Here is a 24,973-nt window from a genome sequence, read left to right on the forward strand (position 1 = left end):
GGTGGTGGAGGGTCCCGTCAATCCACTGGAACAACATTCTTTTTACCGCGATCAGCCATTTTAGAGCGATCACGCGTTGAAAATGGCTGGTTTTCACCAAAAGAAAAGAATCAGAGCTTGTTTTTTTTCCAAATCCCATCATTGGAGCGGACAGAAGTGACGTTTTTTGGGATGATGTCACATCCGTTGATTCCTTCTAGGAGATTCGGGGGATCATTCCTAAGTTGAGTTAGGGCGCCCTCCAGGCACGGACTGGCACAGAAAATCGGCCCTGGCATTCGTGATCTCCACCAGCCCATAGCGGGGGTCGGCCGCGCGCGGAGCGCCCGGGCGCCGAAAAATTGTGGTTAATTGGCAAAAAATTGCTTGAAATTTGTTTTTTTTGTGACTTTTTTTCGGTTTTAATGTTGGCCGCGGCCCCAGACTGCCCAGCCCTTCTGGCATCTGCCAGAAGTGCCAGACCGTCCAATCCGGGCCTGGCGCCCTCTTGCGGAATGAAAAAAAACATACATTTGAATCACGTAGATCTACGTGACTGGCGGTCAACGGTTGGATCTGAACAAACATAGATCTACGTCGTTGGCAGGGAATGTGTTAATAAACAATACATTGTGGGAACAGATGAGAAACAATAAACAGTACACACACGCACACACACACACACACACATGCACGCACACGCACACACACACACACACACACACACACACACACACACACACACACACAGACACAGACACAGACACAGACACACACACACACACACACACACACACACACACACACACACACACACACACACACACACACACACACGCAAGGAATGTGGCTTCGGTTTGGTCGCTTGCGAGGGATGAAAATATGTAAAAAGCAGTGTCATGTAAAACAAAGTGAGGAATGATGAATGGCACATTAAACCACTCTGTCTGCTATTGTACAACGTACAGGCCTCTAATACGCATCACTGATTTGATACACAACATTGTACGTGAACATGCTAGACTATCAAAATACCGTTTGGATGTCTTTATCGCATGGGTCCATAGATCACGTGTACCGATTTGTGTGAGATTTGGACAAAATTTGAAGGAAAAGGAGCAATAAGTGTGTTTTGAAGAAAATTCAAAATGGCGGAAAATATATCCTGACGCAAATGGGCGTGGCCTATATGGGGAGTTGCGTAATGACCCAAGGAATCTAGGGAAAACAATATTTTTATTCTATGACCTACGGTTCAAGAGTTATAGGCCAAAACGTAAAGTGGACTGTTATAGCGCCACCATGAGGCCAAATGGTGTGATTATTTTTTAAATAATTTCGGACTAAATTATGAACCTCCCCTTTAAATCTGGTATCTCTAGCTCGTTTCTGAGAAAAAAATACTTGAAATCTAGTTTTTTCATTTTCCCATTTTCCATTAAAGTGGATGGGGAAATGTAATTCACTAATACATTAATATCTATTAAACTATGCAACCAATCTCTTAGCAAAATACAAGCACACGATTCCCGGTCAAGCCGGTCATTTTGACGTATGGCACGACATTGGGGGAAAAACTGTGGGAGGAGATGCGGTTTGAAGTTTTTCAGTTTCTCTATAACAATAGTTTGGTTGCCCTGTTAGGGCAACCACACTAATTACATGGAAATAATGTAAAGCTGGAACTGGAATAATGCAGTCTCTATCTCAAGGTTAAGTTCTTGTTCAGGCATTTAGTGGTTCTACTCAGTTAGGTGTTCCTCCAGTCAACACTTGGGGTCCTAATTGGCCAGTCTGGTAAGATTGAAGGGCAGTGGTGTAAAGTAACTAAGTACATGTACTCAAGTACTGTATATACAATACTAATTGAGGTATTTTTTTTTACTTTACTGGAGTATTTCCAATTTTCTGTACTTTTACTTCTACTCCACTGCATCTCAGAGGCACATATTGTACTTTTATTCCACTACCATTATTTGAAAACGTTAGTTATTCTTTTCGTTTCTACATAAGAAACTTACTTATGGGATATCATCGCCCTCTGGCGATGGCACAGAGCACAACACATGAGCTCCCGGTACTAATTCCATTTGTTCAGGGTCATGGGACGCGAAACCGGAAACCGGCTGGGGTATAAAACCCCTCGCGTCACAGGGAACACCCTCTCTTCCTTCACTCTGCAAAGCGAAAGCGCACGGAGCCTGAAGCAACGCTACAGCACGAGGAAACTTATTCGAATCCCAGCAACTCCCACAGCAAGGGCACCCAGTGTCACTCTACGGGTGATTCGTTCTTAGAAAAAGTTTGGTTTCAGTTATTTATTAACTCTCCCGAGTTACTTGATTTTCTTTCCTGTCCTCTCAAGTTTTTCCTGCCTCGATGCAAAAGCTGCAGCGCTACCGCTGTGAAGCAGCTAAAGCTAAGCTAAGTGCTAAGCCAGGCTAGTTTTAGAGCTAAGTGCTAGCTAGCCTGTTAGCCTCGGGGGATAAACAAGAGGAGAAGATGGAGGCGCCGCGTTCCTGCGGCCTGGACAGCCGCAGCCTCTTCGTCGCCGCGGAGGATCGTCACCGCCTTTGCATCTCCTGCCTGGGGCCTAACCACGCGTGGATAGCCCTGGATGGTCCGAAGGGTTTGGACGCTTGCAAGGCCTGTGGCGACTTCTCCCGACACCAGCTGGAATGCCGCTTCGACAGAGCCAGGAGGCTAGCGGCCTCCGGAGGTAGCGGTGCTCACCCTGACGCTGGCCTCGCCACGGGCCCTATGGCGTCGGCGGTGAGCACAGGCCCAGGCATGGGCCCACCGCTACATGCTGCTCCACGTTCCAGCGGTGCCGCAAAGAAGACTCAGCGCGAGGCGCTCACCTCTTACCGATCGATGCTCCTCTCTCTCCCGCCGTCTCCCTCGCCTGGGACGGCTCCCAGCCGGACGTCATCGACTCGGACGGCAACGGATCCGATGGAGACGACGTCATGGACGAAGGGGAAGAAGAGAGCGAGCTCACCTCCTACCAAGTCAGCCAGGAGGTGGCAGTGGCCGGCCCGGATCCTCCAGCGGCTCCGGTGACGGCGGCAGTGGCTCCCAGCCGTGCGGCGGAGTCCGCCGAACCCGTGGCGGCCATCCTGAAACGGGCAATCTCCAGATGCGGACTGGAGCAGTCCATGGAGGACGTGAGGATGGTTACCGGGGCCCCCATCCCGGGTTTCCAGGGGCTCAAGGAGCTGGCGGCTAAAACTCTGCTACCTACAACGCTCGCGTCGGTGAACCACCAGGAGTTGGTGGAGGATGCGATGGAGCTCGAGAGACTGATGCAAGTCGCCATCCTCTGTACCTGCCATGGGCTGATGTGGACCGGCCGGGCCATGGCCTGGAAAGGGTCAAATGGCTGGACCTCGCCACGGAGTGTAAGGCGATTCTGTCCACCAGACTCCTTGCCCTACCGCTTAAGGCGGATAATCTAACCGCCGCGGATTTGATCACCAAGACGCAGGCGGAGGAGAAGCAGAGGCAGGAGACCGCTGCAGGCCTCCTCACCCCCGGCCCATCTGGTACAGCTGGGCAGCGCTAGCAACGGGCCTCAGGTGGGCCACGTGCGGCTGGACGGAAACGTGGTTCGTCTACATCTTCATCCGCGAGGGCCAGCTCGAGAAGCGTGCCCCCCTTCGCCTAGGCCTAGTAATGTTACTAGGCCTAGGCGAGGGGGGGGGGGCCCCCTCGCCTAGGCCTAGTAACATTACTCAGCTGATCCCGTCACGGCCTCTTGGCCAGCATCGTGCGGGGTCAGCTTCCCACTTGGGAGAATGTTCTGGCGCTCTTCTTGCCCCTCTGGACAGGGCCACGGGTGGCTCCAGGGGTACACAGAGACTAAAAGAGACGCTAAAAGACAATGAACGAGGTTCAGTCCCCACAGTGTCCTTTTTGTCTAATGTGTGTGATTTCTGTGCATCCTGTGTGTGGAATAAAAGTATTGCCAATATCACAAATGCTCCTCTTTTCACGTGCGAGAGAAGACGATTCGTGTCCCGAATCGATGAGCCCTCAGTGTTCGGTTTGCGTCTTAACTCTTTCAGTGCCAAGAGTATTTTCATAAAGTACTCCCAAACTGCCAGGAATTTGCGTTTTTTTTTTTGTTGTAATTTTGTAATTTTTCATTCAAATAAATGATCTGATTGGGGTTTTAAACCCATAATACAGTTCTACCAGTAGAGAGCAACAAATCGACACATTGATGATCTCGCTGGCTCACTCGCCCCCTCCCAAACAGGCTCACGTCATATCCGGTCAGAACCGGATGTTGACATTTTCGACAATCGTTGATCGCGCTAAATTACGATGCGATACACGACTACGATGACTGATCGTCACCCAGACCAAAGAGAGTAGACGTGGACCTCTCCGTTCGCTTTTTATACCGTGTGAAAAACCGTGACTTTCCCTATTCTGGCCGAAAATCACCGGAGAAAAACAACGTGACCCGGAAATGATTTTTATTTTTTTACATCCAGTTCCGGGTGAGTCTGAAGGAGTCAGGAAGCGAAAGTGATCATGAAAAATAAACAGAATAACGCGACCACAGTCAAAAGTAAAAACTCGGGATTTCTCGTGCTGGCACTGAGGGTACTCGGGAAAAACTCGGGATATGTCGGGGCGTGGCACTGAGAGAGTTAAGGACAAACATTCCGAACACTGTAGGGACAGGGCCTGTGCATGCAATGAACATGGTGAATCAAGTGCAGGTAGTACTACCTTTTGCTATGAATCAAATTTCTCTAAAGAATTGCATTCTAGGTGTAGAACTGGGCCCCTCTATACAAGGAAAATTTCTAACTGCGACATTGCAGTTCCTTTTTCTCTCCGGCAGATGGCTGCAAAGCGCATCTGCAGGACAGTCGAGGGACAAAATGGCGGCCTCCCTCTGCCTCCCCAAAATGGCGGCGCTGGTGAGGCGGAAGTTTACTTGTCAGAGGGCCCCGGTATTACACCGGCGAAACTCCCCTTGTGGGATAAAGGTTTCGTTCCGGGTGACATCAACAACACCGCACAAGAGGGCCGGACCAATCGACCTCACCAAGATGGCGGACGATTGGAGGCGGACGTGGTCAGGAGAGTGGTTACCTGTGTCGCCCCATCAACACTCCCCAGGTGGGTCGGGAGAATCGCTCCGGGCAACAACCTCGACAATGAGGAAAGGTTCCGCTGTCTCGCCACTCGAAGAGACGGTGCCCGCGTCTCTCACGGGAACGGGCACGCACTTCGGCTTTGAGACCTCATCACGTCCACCGCACGCCCTGACACTGCCGCGACTGCCCCTGGTGGACGCCTCCCGAATGATCAGGGTGATCAAAATGGTGTCGTCGCTGGTTTCCTAGGAGACGGGCAGGCGCTCCTCGGAACAGGTGACGTCAGTGGCCCCCACCTGCCCCGCGAACCCTCTGGCTCGTTGACTAGAACCCGGGAAAACTTGCGATCCGAACCTCTGGACGGACCAGAGGGGCTGCGGTTCGAATTTTTCCAGCAGACTTCCGTTGTCAATCAATGTTTTGTCTTTTCAAGCAACGAGCCTAACCGCCCGAATGCTGGAAATGAAGGTTTTGTCGCAGAGGCGTAATCAGAGAAATTTTACTGGAACGGAGTCCAATGGGCTCTTTTTCAACGTATTTCCTGGTGAAAGAGAAGGGGGGGGGGGGGGGGGGGCGTGAGGCCTTCTCGGTACCTGATGGTTTGGATCAGGTCCCTGGAATTCATCGTCTTACTGGTGCTGGTGATGGAGACGTTGTTTCACTCTACACGGCTAGACGCGTCCCGGTCTAGCCGTGACACCAGAAGTTCCGGCGCTACGGCTTCGGAACCGTGGTGATCCACTACACGGTGCTTCCGTTCAGCAGCCCACGGAGCCCTGGGGTTCTGGTGGCCTGCTCGAACGAGGACATGGCGCAGTAGCGATAGCAGGGTCTCCTCCGGGAGATAGTCCTCATTGCTCTCGAACGCTTTGTATACCACATCGCAGATCGGTTTGCCCTGGACTAAGGGGTCAGTACCACAACGATGTGCTATGCCAACAAACAAGGAGACTTGGATCCCCTTGTGTTGGTCTGCTTGGCGTGCGTAATGACGCAGGGGTGAGTGTCACTCCTAGCTCTACCACACGCCGTCCGGGCACGGAGCCTCCTGAGTTTCGGGTTGGGCTCGCTGCCCGGGAGTGGTCATCAGTGCGGGAAACGGTCACGCAACCTCCGGGTCGTGGACCTTTGCTGCTCACTGAGACCCTGGCCGCCCGCTCCAGTGTGGCATATATGGAGGTCGGGAGTCACCCCTCCCCCCCGCTGCGGGCCACGACCTCCCCTGTTGTTCGGAGACGTTCTGGAACAGGACGGGGTCGTGGTATCCTGCGGACGCCCCCAGGCGCCAGGCCAGTGGGTCTGGCTCGTGAGCGGACAAGTTTGAGCTCACAGGGGCTGCCTCCTGATGTGGTGGCCACCATTCAGGGTGCCAGGGCGAGTTCCACGAGGTCTCAGTATGACATCAGGTGGAACATTTTTGAGTCCTGGTGCGATAGACGCTTGCCTCCGGTATTAGCCTTCCAGGCGCCTTTGGCCAGCGTCCTGACTTTCCTGCAGAGCAGGATGAACCAGGGCCTGGCTTTCTCCACCATCAAGGTGTACTTGGCAGCCATCTCCGCTTGCCATGCGGGGTTCGATGGCGTGTCAGTGGGCCGTAATTCGCTGGTACAGCGTTTTATGGCCGGAGTGAAACGGGCCAAGCCGGTCAACAGGCCTTTGTTCCCTAAATGGGACCTGGTGGTGGTGCTGGACGCGCTCTGCCTTCCTCCTTTTGAGCCGTTGGAGACCGTGGATCTAAGGATGATCAGTCTCAAAACGGTTCTTCTGGTGGCCCTGTGTACAGCTAAGCGTGTTGGAGACATGCAGGCGCTCTCGGTGAGCTCTGACTGTATGCAGTTCTCCGGGGACGGCAGGAGGGTTTTGTTGAAAACTGACCTGGCCTTTGTCCCTAAGAATGGCGTGATTGCTAGTTGGGGGCTTTCCATCCTCCGCCGTTTGGTTCAGCGGAGGATAGGCGGTTGCACTGTCTCTGCCCGGTAAGGGCTCTGAAACTTTACTGTCAGAAGACAGCGGCCGGCAGGGAGTCGACTCAGCTGTTTGTCTCCTACGGTCCGGGCAGCCGGAGGAAGGCTGTGGCTAAGCCTACACTCTCCAGGTGGATTGTGGAGGCTATCCGGTTGGCCTATGAGAGTAATGGGACTGTGGTCCCAGTGGGTCTCAGGGCCCACTCTACTCGGGGTGTGGCTGCATCTTGGGCCCTCTACAAGGGGGTTCCGATGCAGGATATTTGCTCGGCGGCAAACTGGTCATGTCCCTCCACGTTTGCAGCCTTCTACAGCCTGGACGTGGCGGCATCTGACATGGCGCACACGGTCCTAGGCGTGGCGGCCGGTAGCAGTCAGGCGGTGGGTGACAGGGCCTGAGCTCTTTCGCCTTCCACTGACGGGGCGTCCTCGGGTCAAGAGGGTCTTGGCTTCGTGGCCTTCTACCTGGCCGTGGCGACATGGTGCTTCCCCTGGCCCAGCGGGGCTGGAGCTGGGGGGAAGGTGGACCTGGTCTTCTTTGCCAAGGGGTGGACGGGGTCTTTACCTCCTTGGCTGGGAAGGGCGGACTTTGCTCTATTGGGTCCTTGCCTTGGGGCCTTCCTCGCTGCTGACCCGGTGGGTCATGCGTCCGGAGGCCTGGGGTCCTGTTCTTCGGCCTAGGGGATGGACAAGTTCAGTCTCTTTTGTCCGATAGAATCAGACTTGGTCTGTCAGGACCTTGCGGTTGTTCCTTTCCTGTCCTGACCTGGGGGTCAGGCGCCTGGTGGCCTGGACCTTGCCGGGAGGGCAGGGTCTGGGGCCATGAGGTGTGGTACGGATGGGGTTCAGCAGGGGCTCCCTCAGGGGACGTCTATGTGTCCCATAAGTTTCTTATGTAGAAACAAAAAGAATAACTAGGGGTTACGTAGGTAACCCCAGTTTTCTTAGTTTCGTAGTAAGAAACTTACCTAAAACCCCTTCTGTGCACTTTTTAGCATGCAGAGTGAAGGGTTACGAGGGTGTTCCCTGTGACGCGAGGGGTTTTATACCCGAGCCGGTTTCCGGTTTCGCGTCCCATGACCCTGAACAAATGGAATTAGTACCGGGAGATCATGTGTTGTGCTCTGTGCCATCGCCAGAGGGCGATGATATCCCATAAGTAAGTTTCTTACTACGAAACTAAGAAAACTGGGGTTACCTACGTAACCCCTAGTTACTAGTTACTTTGCAGATATAAATTATTACATTATAAAACATACATTAACCACTTTAGCTCTATTTCATACATAGGCTATTTGAAAATAGCAGATCTACAAGCTCACAATGTGTCGCATCGCAACGCGTTGTGAGCTTGTACATAGATCTGCTATTTTCAAACATTTTTCTACTTTTACTCTTGGTACTTTAAGTATATTTTGATGCCAATACTTTTGTACTTTTACCCAAGTAACATTTTGAACACAGGCCTTTTACTTGTAAGAGTATTTCTATATTGTGGTGTTGCTACTTTTACTTAAGTAAAATATCTGAGTACTTCTTCCACCACTGATGTAAGGGTAATATGTTGATTTTATTTTTTACATGTATGACTATATGGCTGTTTAGTAAATATGTGGCTTTAAATCTCTCAGTCGGTCTTAGATACTTGGGTGAGTGAATCATCCTTACGTGGTTTGAGGCAAACCAAATATTGATGGAAATAAACGCGGAGGATTCAGCCAAAACAGTGTCCATGTCCCACAGATGCCTGTAGATCTGCTATTTTCACAACATTTATCTGTGGAACCCGGGTCAAATTAAATGTAATGCCTTTTCCAAGTACTTGTCAGGGTGGGGGGTCCCCAGTTCAAATATGATTGTTTTGGGGGGTCACGGCCTGAAAAGGTTGACAACCACTGGTGTACAGTATAGTAGGAAAGCTTGCCTCTGGTCTATCCTGAAATGTATGGTGTTTAACATACAGCGGTGGAAAGTAACTGAGTAAATGTAATCAAGTACTGTACTAAAGTGTACCTTTTGGGAAATATAATAATAATAATAATAATAATAATATTGTACTTTTACTCCACTGCAATTATTTGAAAACAATAGTAACTAGATTTTGATTATTATTACAAAACATACATTGACCACTTCAGCCCTATTTACACTTTTGCTATTTGAAAATAGCCGATCTACAGGCTCACAACAAGTTGCGATGGGACGCGTTGTGAGCTTGTAGATCTGCAATTTTCAAACGGTTTTAATGCATTTACATAATGATACCTTGTGAAACGGGACATTCTGCATAATGAGTACTTTCTACTTTTGGTACTTTAAGTACTTTTGTACTTTTACTCAAGTAACTTTTGATAACCATACTTTTACTCGTAACGGAGTATTTCTAGATTGCAGTATTGAAACTTTTACTTAAGTAAAACATTTGAGTACTTTTTCCACCACTGGTAACATACCAGTGGTCCTGCTTAGTGCCGACATACTGTACTGTACTGTAAGAGCTTTATTTGATCATCCTGCTGACCGACAGACGAGGAGAAGAAAGGCTTCAGGTGATGTGGTGGTGGTGTGTGTGTGTGTGTGTGTGTGTGTGTGTGTGTGTGCGTGTGTGTCTGTGTGTGTGTGTGTGTGTTTGTTTGTGTGTGTGAGAGATACAGCACATATCGCTGAGTGTGTTGCAGTGTATCCTCTTTCCTTGGCATCATCCTTTTTGCTGCCAAGTTGCAGGTCTTGATACCAATGGCACATTATGCATGCTTTAACATTAACCCCACCTCTCTCTCTCTCTCTCTCTCTCTCTCTCTCTCTCTCTCTCTCTCTCTCTCTCTCTCTCTCTCTCTCCTTACGGTCTATTGTTATTTGACACAGTGCATATTGAGACTAGAATAAAAGCTATCTGGGGAGATGTCTGGCTCATTGATCTTAGTTCAATGCTGTAAGAGGCCGCCATTTGTTTTCATACAGCGGTGGGAGATGCTGCACAATGGGGAGAATATATTCACAACCGCCATTATAGGTCTGTGTGGAGTTGAAACGCACGCTGGTATCACTGTCATAAGCCAGTGCTCTGGCCTGGCAGCGATGCAAGGATAATCCACCCTGAAATATAATTCACTGTCTATAATCAGTGGCCGTATAGAAGTACTCTGATTTCTTACCCAAGCAACGCGATCTACAAGCTCATAGCGGGGCACCGAGCGCCGCGCTATGAGCTTGTAGATCTGCATTTATTTATTTTTATCGTGAACATTTGTGCAAAGCTCGTCTCGCGGCACTCGGTGCCGCGCTATGAGCTTGTAGATCTGCTATTTTTGAGTAGCCAAATAAATCTAAAAATGACAGATTCTTTCCTGGTCTAAATGGGGGGGGATAAAAAGAAAAAAATATATATCTTTTTTTTTCTTGAAGTCGTGTCAGATCTGATATCTTTGGGAAAAACAGGGGAAAAAAGGAAATCTTTTCATGTGACTTATGCAAAAAAAAATCCCTGTAGTATCTGTGATATGGGCTTTAAAGTGAGCTCTTGAGTTCTGAAGCAGAGAGAGGGAAGCTCCTCGTCTCTGCACACATTTATAAAGAAGTTGGCCTCCCATGGCTCCGAGATTAAGTTCAGACTTTTCATATCTGTGATTGTTTAATGAACAGAGAAAAATAAATAGATGGAGAAAGATACTGGCTGAAGAGGCTGTAGCAGCAGACAGAACTCTGATATGGGAAAACAGAGGAGTTAAAATCAATCCAATCCTGAACATAAGTGTACTGCCTGTCTCAATAAAGAAAAACACAAAAACGCAGTAAATGCTCCCTCTCTACAAAACTGAACATAATTACATAAATGCTATCGAGTAGTGGATGAGTGTGTATGCAATTGCATTTTCCACTGTTTAGTCTCAGCTCTTTGAAAAGGATGCAAAGCAAACAACACATCATTACGTGTGGAAGATATTTATGTGTTAAGTCCCGCTTTTTACAGTGGTCTTCTGCAGCTGCGAGCAGCACTGCTGCTGTATTGTTGCTATGCTCCCAAAAGGAAAGTGTTTGCAAAACGTAAAAGCTGATAAATGTTCAGATGCAGAGCAACATGATGGAGGACTGGTCTAACTCTGGCTCTGCATGTAGGCAGAGATAAACGATAGTTTATAGTCTATACTCTGTTTTACAAGTTTATAATCAGTCTGTGTCAGAGCATATCTTGATGTGGCTGCTTGCTTGGCGGCAGTGGACGGCTAAAAAAAAAGTATATATATATACAGGCCAGTGATAATTATAGAATAGAGTCTAACTGATTGTTTTGGCCGATATTTTGGCCAATATTTGACACTTTCTGACTAAATCGGTGTGAGGCCGATATGTCCCGTTTCTTAACCACTTTCAACCTCACATCCCGATTTTGGACATGTCGTTGTTATGTAGGCAAAAACGCATTGTGAGCTATTACATCGGCCATTCTAGAATTTTCAGTTCTTTAACTTTTTATTTTTTTATTTTATCAGTAATTGGTGGTCAAGGATAGCCTGGTAAACACCCCCTCCCTCCGGAAATCTCATGCATTGCATTGCATTTGGTTTCAGGAAGGAGGGTCTGGGATTGCTCACAGAGTAAAGCTGCCCGAACCGCTGCGCATACGAACCAATCAGCGGCTGCTAGGGGCGGGATCATCCAATCACCTGCCTAGTAGCTTGAAAAAATGAAACTCCGTCTGTCATCGATTCTGCGCCCGGAGTCTCAGATGCAAGTACGCTGTGAAACAAAATGTGTGTCGCAAGCTTCTTCCATTTGACGGAGTGAGGTTAGGTCAAGGACTCTCAGACCCAAAAATCTGGCATAGGTCGGGCTGTAGTTGAACTTCAGACCTTGGGTTTGCAAAACAGCAGACTTGACCTCTTGTGAGCTGTAACATTTGGTGTAGGTTTACGGGCAGTGAGTGCAGCATGCTGTCATTAATAGTGGATGGGAGCTGTCCTGGCTTCCTCCTCTTATCATTACAATGTCACAATAATAACAGTGACAGAGTGACTCTGAGCAGACTCTCCAGTCAAAGCAGAATAAACAGAGTCACAGTAGATAAGCGATGCTGATCTGGTAAAACCTTGTAAAGTATCCCCTTTTACCTTTGAAAAGGGAAAACTTGTGAAGAGTGTAATTGTGACACAAATGTATGTCAAAGTTCTAGAACCAAGAGAAACTGAGAGACAGTGAATTAATTAATGCGTGAATTAATTAAAGGAGTAGTTCACCCAAAAACATATCAATTACACACCCCATGAAGCTTTGAATTCATGACGATTTTTTTGTTTTTGTCGCATTCCTGAGCCAATAATTTGATGAACGGGTCACCGGTCAATAGCTGACTCAGCCGGTCATCATATTGGCGTAGGAATGCGACACTTGGAGTAACAAAAACACCCAAAACAGCTCTTTTAAGAGCCACCTGAACATAATTGCTACTAAATATCATTCATCAGCAGTAAAATCAGTTTAAGGGCTTGTGTTGTGAGTTTGCTGTCGTTTGCGTGTGTGTGCGTGTGCGTGTGCGTGCGTGTGTGTGTGTGTGTGTGTGTGTGTGTGTGTGTGGACGCGGAGATGACAGGTGGTGAAGTTGCTCTTTCTTATTGGCTTTCCATACTTCTTTTGGTTGTATTCTTCCGATTCTTCATGTCGTAAAATTGGGCATGTGTAAGGGTGTGTTATTTATCGGTTGCAGCCGCCAGATTTATCAACACACCGGCCATTCTCACGCTATGATTGGCAGGATTACGACCCTTTGATAAATCGCATGTGTCCCATTGTAAAAATTATTTAAGCTGCATGGCTCCTACGTTCCATTCTAAATGAGGGCCAATGTATGTCTGTCCTCCACACAGTGTGTCTGTCTGTCCTCCACACACAATGTGTCTGTCTGTCTGTCTGTCTGTCTGTCTGTCTGTCTGTCTTACAAGAGCAGGGACCCCCAGGAGGAGGAGCTGTTGTCCTGATACAGAACAGAACAGTCTCTTGAAGGGGGACAGCAATGTGTGGAGAATTGGGTTTTCTAATGAGAGAGAGAGAGAGAGAGAGAGAGAGAGAGAGAGAGAGAGAGAGAGAGAGAGAGAGAGAGAGAGACAGATATAGACAGAGAGAGCGCGCGAGAGAGAGAGAGCGAGAGAGAGAGCAGGGGGCAGAGAGACATAGAGAGAGGGGAGGGAGAGAGCGACTCTGTCTATCCCTCCCTCTCCTCCCTGAGAGAGAGAGTGAGAGGGATAGAGAGAGATACATGCATGTTTGCATGCACACACACACACACGCACGCACGCACGCACGCACACACACACACACACACACACACACACACACACACACACACACACACACACACACACACACACACACACACACACACACACACACACACACACACACACAGTCACAGAGGGGGACTGCCACTGTAAGCGCTAGCAAATCAGTGTTCTGCCTCTCTCTCTCTCTCTCTCTCTCTCTCTCTCTCTCTCTCTCTCTCTCTCTCTCTCTCTCTCTCTCCTTGTCATTGTAGCTTTTCACTGAGCAGTGAGCAGTGTAGCTCAGGCATCTGTGGAACCAGACAGACCATAATGCTATGTTGCACTGAATAAGAAGCTGTTCTGCTGCTGCTGTGTCGGATTATATATTTCACATCACCTATCCAGGAGTTTTGGGACATTAACTCGTTTTGAGAACTAAATAAACTATTTTATTGTAGGCTATTTCTCTCCTCTTTGGATCTATCTCGTGGCTTTTCGCTCCCGTGTTAAAATGCAGGTTGGACGCAGATCATGGTGTTGGAGACAACTGCAGGCTTCTTTCTTCAGACTCCTGTGTCTTATTCCCACAGGATTCCCCGTCCGGAGTGTGGATATGCAGCGAGCCACGGATAACATCACCATCCGACAGGGAGATACAGCCGTCATCAGGTAGGGTTAGGGTTAAATATATATATTATAATAATATATAATTATATATCACCATCTGACAGGGAGATACAGCCGTCATCAGGTAGGGTTAGGGTATATATATATATATATATATATATATATATATATATATATATATATATATATATATATATATATATATATATATATCTCTCACCATCTGACAGGGACTGTCTGCCTGGGTACCAACTTTACTCTGCTCTCCTCAGCATCCACCCTTCACACACACACACACACACACACACACACACACACACACACACACACACACACACACACACACACACACACACACACACACACACACACACACACACACACACACACACACACACACACACACACACACACACACACACACACACAATGAAACTTGGTAGGAAAGGATTGGATTATGTTTTTTATTCTTCTCTCGTTTACAATCTAGTTTTGCTGAATTAAGGCCTCTTGATTTTGGCATCAGAACAATCTGTTAGACAAGGAAAGTTCAATTAGATGCTATGACAGTTTTTATGCAAAAAGAAAACCAGGATAACAAAGTGGATCACAGTGCCCGGAGATGCAATCTGAATGGATTCAATGAAAGAGCATCTTCCATTAAGACCGGGAAAGCAACTGTCATTTTAGATTTTAACCACTTTAACCATTATCTTATACTTTGGCTATAAAAAAATAGCAGATATACAAGCTTGTATCTGCTATTTTTGGGAAAAATCATGAAAATGTGTGTACATCTTTGAATATATATTTTTTAAAACGCAAATCTTTGCTTCTGGGGATTCTACAAATGTCTTCTAAATCCAGTAAAAAAAAACAATCGGTTGATACAATCAGTGGTTCTCAAGCATTTTCATGTCAAGGACCCCCCAAAATGATATGTATTTGGCCTCTGACCCCCATCTCAAATGATGTTGTTCCAGGGGCCCCTCCAGAAGCAAAGATTTGAGTAAATTTAAAAAAAAATATTATATATATATTCAAAAATAGCAGAGCAAGCTCATAGCGCACTCAGTGCCGCGCTATGAGCTTGTATATCTGCTATTTTTGAATAGCCAAAGTATAAAATAATGTTTAAAGTGGTTTCACAAATGCGTTCCTGGTTTGAATAAACAGAGTGGAGAGGCTGAATGAAGCGGAGCGAATAATATTATAAATTGGTTGGCCAGAGTACACAAGATTTCTTTGGGCAGCCAAATCATTTCTTGCACCTCCATACATTATGATTTGCTCTCCTTAAGATCTTTGCTTTGTGTGCAGTCAGTTGTTTGTGTCAGAAACAGCCTTTCATCTCATTGTGCATACAATGCAAGCTGTCCACTGTCATTGTGATGCTCTTCTAGGCAGATTGTCAGTGGACACGTGACTCCAGGAGGGGGTTTGTGATGGTTATTTAATGCAGAGGATTTACATAGATGTGGATTTATGTGAACAAGGCACCCAAAGAAGTCTGGTGTGTATAGGCTACAGTTACAGCACAATAGACTTTCTCAGCAAGCAGCAGTGCACCACAATGAACTGTGGGATCCAGTGGTGGAAAGTAACTAAGTACATGTACTCAAGTACTGTTTGAAGTATTTGTACTTTACTTGAGTATTTCCAATTTACAATACTTTTACTTCTACTTCACTACATCTCAGAGGCAAATATTGTACTTTTACTCTACTGCAATTATTTGAAAACTTTAGTTACTAGTTACTTTGCAGATTTTGATTATTATTACAAAACATACATTAACCACTTCAGCCCTATATACATTTCGGCCATTTGAAAATAGCCGATCTACAAGCTTGTCGTAGATCGGCTATTTTCAAAAGATTTTTATACATTTGAAAACTTGTAATGGGACATTCCGCATAATGAGTGCCTTTGACTTTTGGTACTTTAAAGGTAGGGTAAGTGATTTGCGTTGGTTAAAATAATTGTTAAATATCTCTATATTCTGATAGTACTCATTGCTATAGAGTGTTTGTTCAGTATTAGGAGTCTCCTTGTCGCTCCACCTCTTTATAAAACAGAAAATGCATTTTCGTTTCAGTTTCAGTTTCATTTCCAATTTTATCCAACCAGGACAGAGAACTCAATCAGGATACAGATTTAACAAGTGAAATTGGAAGTGATGACACTAAGAAATGAGCATGCAAAATTGGAACTGGAACACTATACAAATTAAGCTTAAAAATGGGTACTTTCTCCTGATTGGCTGAGATTTTGACACCTACCGAAAAATGTATTTTCTGTTTATTAAAGAGCTGGAGAGACAGGGAGACATCTGTTACTGAAAAAACACCCTATAGCCATGATTACTATCAGAATATAGTGTTTTAACCTTTTAACAAAATACTTTTTGTTTTAACCAAAAAATATCACTTACCCTACCTTTAAGTACATTTTGTATTTCTACATTGTAGTATTGATACTATGCACCGATACAGGTTTTTTCAATTGCGATCCGATCCGATATATTAATTTGGATACTTCCCGATACTTTCCCGATACCCGATACTTACAGTAGGCTACATAGCAAAAACCTTAAATGTATCTGCTATGGTGATATGCCATATCAACTTTTAAATGAATTTATACAGTATCTAATCTTGTCTGATATGCACCACTTCATAGGTCACTGATAAAACACATTGCATTATGTTATAAATATGGACTCAAGGCAATTTCACCGTTACATTATAAACATAAAACATTTGAGTACATACCGATGGAGGAATGCAGGTATGTAGCCTACTCAAATGAAATGGTAAATATTAATTACTATTCATTGGAGTCGAGTTAAACTAATTTGTCTCAAAACCATTAACATACTGTATGGCAGCCTTTTAAAATGTAGATTTTTTGGGGGAAGAATAAAAAAAAAGAAAGAAGTATGACTTGGCGGGCCAGATTGAGATGGTCAAAGGGCCGGGTCCCATGTGTGGGCTAACGTCAGAGGACCAAATGTCAGTTTGTCTCTCTTTCAACTGAGCTGCTAACCGCGACGACACTATTTTTTAAAGTTATTTTTCACGTTTTTCACGCTGCTTGAATGCATCAGTGATCTTCTGCTGCAAGGATTGTTGTTCTTGTTTAGCTTGCTCCAGCTCCTCGTGTTCTTGTAGATGCTTGCCCAAATTGGTGGTATTATACAATAACACTTTGTCCACCCCTCGGTACATTGGCTTCACATACATTGCACTTTGCTGTGCAGCTTTTTGGCGTCTCAATTGTAAAATATCTCCAAATTAAGGACATGTTTTCTTTGCTTGTGCCGGCTCCACCAAACGAAAACACTTCTCTCAGCGGTGTCACTGCGCGTCCACAGGTAAACGGAAGACTCACCCCAAAACATATGGCCCCATTGTTTTTTCACAGACCAGCGGTTCTTGTATTTGTTTTACTGAGGATAAGGGCGAGCGTTTTTGGGGTATTTCGTCTACAGGCTTCCCATGCTGTGAAGCCGACAAGCTGTGAGAGAAGAGTGGAGAAGCGACGAAAAAAAGTTTGCTGGATAAGATTGTGGTTGTGGGATCGTTTTATTCAATAATAATTTGCTAAAACGTTTGGTTATGGTCTTACAATTGCGTGATTATATTATATATTTATCAATCTGGGAACCCATCACCAAATAAAAAGGAAACACAGCGCCCTCTGCTGTTTTTTACTTATTCACTTGGCTCTGGGACAAGCTCAACGGAGCACCCGTGCGCAAGGAAACCGGGTTTTTTGGTCTGCCTTCAGCGCTCCACTTCCGGTGGTGCGACTATGTTTTCATTCCCACTAACAATATTTCTCCACGGAATTACACCAATTCTCCCAAAGAACATGGATCATTTTGGTTATAAGCCCACTTGTTTCTATGATGAAAGAGCAATTTAAAATGTTACTAACTTTCCGTGGTTCTGTCGGCTTCGAGGACGCTATTGTTAAATGAGTTTCGGCTTGTTTCTAGTGGGGAAGGAACGGCACACACGTAAATCCCGCCGACTACATTTGATTGGGTAAAGCGCGGCCTGCTTCCTGATCTGATAGCACACCCACTTGTAACCAATTCGCACGGGTTGTCAACACGGCTACCGACAGATTCAAACGCAGAGCAGAATCTGTTCTTGAGAGATTATATATTTATAAACCAGAGACCTTTTTTAAAAAAAAAAATGTTTTATCGGAACGTGGATCGGTTACGTCATGTCCTATGTCCGATACGTGAATTAAGTCATATCGGAACCCGATTCCGATATGGTATCAGTATCGGTACAACTCTAATTGATACTTTTACTTAAGTAAAACATGTGAGTACTTTTTCCACCGCTGGTGGGATCAGATAAGGACCTTATGGCAACATTTCACGATAGGAACATGGTGATGAGCACACACTCCACGGGGGGCGCTTACTCCTAATGCTCACACATCATTTGAAATGCTGGAAATTCAGATAAAGTGGGAAGACAACAAACTAAACAAAACAAAACAGCAAATGCTACTTATCCTATGGTAAAATTTCCTAGCAGGTTAACCGACGGTGGATGTCACAAATGTAACATGCAGACCTGCGAGGCGCACTGTTGCTCCGATCCCCACCAAACTTGGCGCCAACACTGATCAGGGGTCTGCCGTCTAAAAAGCCACACCAGGGACCACGTGTGGCACCCGCGGCCCCTGGGCACCATTACTCCGCCCCCTCTGTGTTCCTATTGGCTGGGGTTTAAACAGCCATAACTCCAGTTCCCGTATACTAAAGGCCCCAAACTTGATATGTGCTCTTAGATGGCCAATAGGGACAAGCTGTAATTGCTTAAAGGGTTATTTCACTTTCAAAAAAACTTTTGGTAATTTTAGCGTCTACTCAGGCTTTTGTGAGCCCCCCAGACCGTTTTTAAGTTGCTTGATTCAGTATTTAGAATAGATATTTGATATGAATTTTATCTGCCACGCCCCCTTCCCATACAAACCCATTATAACTTCAAACTCCATTTTTAACATGTTAGATTCATCAAAAACGCCCGTCCTTGGTTCTGGTGACTCACCCTGCCCTCCTAATATGCGAGGGGGGCGTGTTTTTTTGATTACTTTTTTCATTTATTTTATATATTTTTTTTATTGTATTTTTTTTTTCTTCATTTTCCAATAAATATATAAAAAATTAATGAAAAAAGTTATCGAAAAAACACGGCCCCCTCGCGTATTAGGAGGGCAGGGTGAGTCACCAGAACCAAGGACTGGTGTTTTTGATGAATCAAACATGTTAAAAATTGAGTTTGAAGTTATAATGGGTTTGTATAGGAAGGGGGCGTGTCTGATAAAATGAATATTAATATCTAAATACTGAATCAAGCAACTTAAAAACTGTCCGGGGTGCTCACAAAAGCCTGAGTAGACGATAAAATGACCCAAAGTTTTTTTGAAAGTGAAATATCCCTTTAAGCCCCACCCCCTCTGCTTTCCTATTGGCTGGTATTTAAAAATCCTTAACTCCAGTTCCCAGCATGATACAGTCTCCAAACTTGGTGGGTGGTCTCATAGACTTCCAATTTCAACAGAAATCACCAGTGGACTGTTCACTTTCGGTTTTAGCAGGAAGTGGTCGTAGACCCCTACCTCCAAAACTCAAGGTATGACAGACCTGGGTGCTGCAAGTGCATCACTGCTCGGCAGCAGTGTTGTAGCAGTGTTTAACACTTATAGCGCAACATAGAACTAGGTTTGAAGGCCTGAAAATCCAGTTATGTTATAATTTGTCATTGTCATGAACAATATATGTTTCATACTGTAAATGTTGAAATCAGTGTTTCAACAGCTAAATCTGCCCCACCCCCAACTTTCAACATGCACTTTTGTGATGTCAGTGGAAGGAGTCTACACCGGTTAACTCAGTCAAACTCTGTAACACAATAGTTATACAGTATATCCTCAATAATATACATTCAATTTCACAGTTAACAGTAGAGAGCCTTGCATATTGCTGGTTTTGAGCATTAGATATTTACAATGTACATGTATAGATCAATATTAAACTAAGTACAGTCGATACAGCATGTAACATTAGTCACAATAGAAAACACATTCCCATAGGCTATACACAACAACAACAACACAATAAGAGAACAATAACAAATGCAGGCTACTTTGAATGCTGTTATTGAGGAGAGAGATATCCCAGCATGCCTCAGGGCAATACTGTACTATAACCGCGCACGCACGCACGCACGCACGCACACACACACACACACACACACACACACACACACACACACACACACACACACACACACACACACACACACACACACACACACACACACACACACACACACACACACACACACACACACACACACACACACACACACACAGCGAGAGGATGTAGAGAGCAATAAATTCACTTAATGGATTCCTTGTGGTGAACAGGTGCCTTCCATTCAATTATGATGATCCAATTAGTCATTAGAGACTCACTGAGCAGTGAACTTGGCCAGAGATCACAGCTATTTGCTTCACTTTATCAGTGCAATTGGCTGTGTGGCTGTGTGTGTGTGTGTGTGTGTGTGTGTGTGTGTGTGTGTGTGTGTGTGTGTGTGTGTGTGTGTGTGTGTGTGTGTGTGTGAGTGAGTGCGTGCGCACGTGCGTGCGTCCGCGCGTGCGTATGTCTGTCTGTTTCCAGCTGTTGAATCATCTCCTGAAGTAACACCAGTACAATACCAAGTAGCCCTGGTTCAGAGCGTTAGTGACTTCGCTCTAACGCCCTGGAAGACCCCTCGCTCTACGCATGTACAAGGAATTCCACTGCCCTGCCAGCGCTCAAGAGTAGTGAAAATAAACAAAACCATTTCGCTACTCACCGAAGCAAAGGCTGTTTTGTGTTGTTGAAAGTCTATTCTCCGCACTGGGGAGCCTCTCAGCACCCCACCTACTCTGTAAAATACACTTTTTGGGCAGAAAATAAAATATGTCAGCGAGACGGAAATAAATTGTATTTACTCCACAGTGCCCTCTACAGATCTGTAGGATTTTAACTTACCATTAACCAAAATCTGTAGAGGGCACTGTGGAGTAAATAAAAATAATTTCTGTCTCGCTGACATATTTTATTTTCTGCCCAAAAAGTGTATTTTACAGAGTAGGTGGGGTGCTGAGAGGCTCCCCAGTGCGGAGAATAGACTTTCAACAACACTAAACAGCCTTTGCTTCAGTGAGTAGCGAAATGGTTTTGTTTATTTTCACTACTCTTGAGCGCTGGCAGGGCAGTGGAATTCCTTGTACATGCGCAGAGCGAGGGGTCTTCCAGGGCGTTAGAGCGAAGTCACTAACGCTCTGAACCAGGGCTAAATACCAAGTACTGTACAAGTACTGTACTTAAAATGTTGAGGTACTTTTACTTTACTGGAGTATGTCCAATTGTCTATACTTTTACTTCTACTCCACTACATCTCAGAGGCAAATATTGTACTTTTGTTCCACTACAATTATTTGATATAACTTTAGTTACTAGTTACTTTGCGGATATACATTATTACATACATTAACCACTTTAGCCCTATTTTATACAGCTATTTGAAAATAGCCGATACGACGCGTTGTGAGCTTGTAGATCTGCTATTTTCAAACATTTTATTATTTTTACTTTTGGTTCTTTAAGTACATTTTGATACCAATCAGGGGTCGCGCTAGGATTTTAATCTGCCGGTCCCAATGTCCGGAAGGATTCAAATTTATCGGACATCTGACAAAAATAACGGTCATAATTATTGTTATGCATTAATGACAAGCACGTGCGTAAATACAGCCTAACACTTAGGCCTACAGCATTATATTTTGGATTGAGCTATTTGAACATGAACCATCATAATATACACATTTTATATAGCAGGGTCATCTTACACAAATACATTAATTACCTACATTACCATTTGCGCATGCTGCGTGCGTAATGGTTTCTCAATAATCAATTGCGTTTTAACTCATTTTCTAATCAAAGGGCACTGCACAAAATTGGGCATTTCAGATTAATCCTTCATAACGTGGCTCAGCTGACCTGTTAGGGCAATAAATTAGAGACCACTATGTAACACCCTTGTGTATAATGGACTTTGACCACTACCATATAAGGCATTAATCCTGGGCTAGTGATCGGTAAGGTTCGACTACTGGAGCATTTAAGAGTAAATAAGGATGAGACCAGACAGGTATGTATGATATAATAAAGAAGGGCCGGCTTGTATTCAGGAAAATAGCAATAAAGGAAATCGGTACCAAAAACACATATACAACAGACATAGACAATACAATGAGCTCAATAACAGTGGCAAATGTAACTTGTAGTCACCTCTTGACCTCAGTGATGAAATCACTGTAGCCTACATTTCACCTTCGTTTAAACCTTTAAGATATTTTGAGTGGAATACCCTTTAAGTTTAGGCCTTGAATCCTACAGGTTTTAATCTATGGGTGCACCCTGGTAAGTATCTTTTTAGTTAAATATCCTTTTAACTGTAGATATCCTTTTTAATTGTAAATATCCTTTTTAACTGTATGGTAAGTATTTAGATAATGAACTATGGATCCATGAACTCTAATACCCAACACAGTATGAATTTACAATTACCTTCAAATCAACACACAATACACATCAATTCAGTCAATGACCCCACCATGAATCACAGAGGTGTATATGTGAGTGAGTCCACTGACAGTCCAACCACACTGTGGAGTGCAGTATTATGGGATGATAGTACACAGTTCAATGTTTTGTGTTCAGTTCAGTTCTGTGATTTGGGCAAAGCTCTGTCCTACCACACTGGTAAAACCACAGAATTAGTGCAGAGGGTCTCCAAGGAAATTCAATAGGTGGTCTTCACATGCATTCGATCCTGGGTTTGTAGCTCGCCATCCTTGGTAGACCTAAACTCTGGCCTCATCCAAAAAACCTGACACCACATGAAAAACTATAATTAACAGTATTTCTTGACAGCATTTCACAAGTGTCTTTCAATTAATAAAATAAAATACAATCTCTTTTGTAGTACAACACATTCTCATCATGAAATAAAATAAAATGCATTGTAATAAAGTGCTTTTAATTTCTCACCAATGACATCCAAATAAAGTGCTCCTCTAACCACCAGGAATGGTGGTGCAGACAGAGGGCAGCTACACCCAGCACACACTCAGCTAGGAATGAAAGGTGTGGAAAATACCCTTATTTAGAAACCCATTTTATCAAAAGCTAAATTATGACAAAATGTCCAAAATGAAATAAAAGCAACACACAGCCATCTACAGTGGTCATCTGTTCCATTTAGAGTGCAAAATATATCTCACATAATTAACCAGGTAGGTTAGTTTGGAAACAACAATGCTAGCATTAGCCAAACATTTCTGCTAACTCTGCATTGGCATTGCATGGTAACTTAGCCTATTAGCTGCTATCATGGCTGCTTTAGCTGCTAAGGTAGCTAACACAAAGTCTATGGCAACTAACCAATGTTATCAGAAACAAACTCTTAGCCCTCTGGCAAGAGTGAGATGATGGGCAAGGTGTGTGTGCTGTCTGGTGTGGCTTCTATACTTATATTCAACTTAGTTAAAGTATTATTTTCTTAATTAGGGCTCTGTGACTCTGTCTCTCTCAGGGATCTCTCCTGCAATGCAGGTTGCCATGTTGGTTCTTGGGTATAGGGATTCACAGCAGAGAATTGGGGCAGTGACAGAGAGGGGCGGGATAAGTAGTAGAGAGGTGTCATGTGATTAGGGGAATTCATCTGTCAGTCTCCTTGGCTGGCTTTCTGTCAGCAGCAGGGTTGTTGTTGACAGGACAGTCAAGTTAGGTAGACTTGCTCTGTTACTTCAATAGTGACATTACTTGACTGAATCCTCATTTATCAATTAATCTGGTAACCAGTCTATATGACCTGGGTTACACCTACTCACTCACAGGAGGTTATACTGTATAGTTAGGCAGTGGATGCCGTCCGTGCGTCTAGTTGGGACAGCCGTGGGAGAGTTGATGAGTTGTGAGAATCTTGTGGTCTCCTCATTGAGCTATTCAGTTCAAAGTGGTAACGTTTTAACGTGTCCACCTCATAGAGTTAAAAATAGGTCCACGATTATGATTAACGTCGTGTTTCACCTGGATGCCATAGTTGCAGTAGCCTATAGCTGTTGTGGAGAGTATTTACGCATCTGTGTTGGATATTTCATCTTCAACCTGCACTGTTGTTAAACTGTAACTTGCCAACTTTACTCACAATAGTGTATCTGTGACATATTCGAACTCGTAATGATACAACTTGTGTGTGACTGTTAAATACACAACTTTATGTAATGTAACTTGTAACCGGACCGCGGTCTCTGTCTGACTGCCGAGCAGACGACAGAGTAATAATATACGCAGCAGCAGCAACAACTACGCAGCATCAGCAACAACTCTCTTCTTCCTGTTGTACCTTCACAATAAAGTGTCTCCCATTTACCGCCCAATGCAGCACATTTTACACTTGTTATTATTAACAGGAAATAGGTGTAACTTAACAGCGTGTGAACACACTCTTTCTTTCTACCTCTCTCTCTCTCTCTCCCAGAAACACATGCACGCTGTTAAGAGAGAGAGAGAGAAAGAAAGAGCGAGAGAGCGAGCGCGTGAGAGAGAGAGAGAGAGAGAGAGAGAGAGAGAGAGAGAGAGAGAGAGAGAGAGAGAGAGAGAGAGAGAGAGAGAGAGAGAGAGAGAGAGAGAGAGAGAGAGAGAGAGAGAGAGAGAGAGCTTGCAAAGCAGAGGATTTGAAATGTGCCTAATTTGCGGTGATAATTAATGAACTGCCGTGTCTTTATCAACCGGTCAGGATGTCCGGATTGATTTATTTTTTCCGGCCTTTGTCATAAAAAATCGGTCTAAACCGGCAATTATCGGACTTACGCGACCTCTGATACCAATACTTCTGTACTTTTATTAAATATCTAATTTCCGGACTTTTAGTTGTAGCAGAGT

General features: G+C 44.8%; 1 protein-coding gene across 2 annotated transcripts in view; it reads left to right on the top strand.

Annotated features, from left to right (window-relative positions):
* The first annotated feature begins 13,622 nt into the window (after window positions 1–13,622).
* LOC308073950 (limbic system-associated membrane protein-like) overlaps window positions 13,623–24,973 on the top strand; it is a 342,986-nt gene continuing 331,635 nt past the window's right edge. For both annotated transcript variants that reach the window (XM_080413243.1, XM_080413244.1), the window contains exon 1: window positions 13,623–13,983. In XM_080413243.1, coding sequence (XP_080269369.1) covers window positions 13,826–13,983 — 158 coding nt within the window. In that variant the 5' untranslated portion in view covers window positions 13,623–13,825. The remainder of the gene's footprint in view (window positions 13,984–24,973) is intronic.

Source organism: Gymnoscopelus braueri (genome assembly GCF_963280865.1).
Source record: "Gymnoscopelus braueri genome assembly, chromosome: 1".
NCBI classification, from domain to species: domain Eukaryota; kingdom Metazoa; phylum Chordata; class Actinopteri; order Myctophiformes; family Myctophidae; genus Gymnoscopelus; species Gymnoscopelus braueri.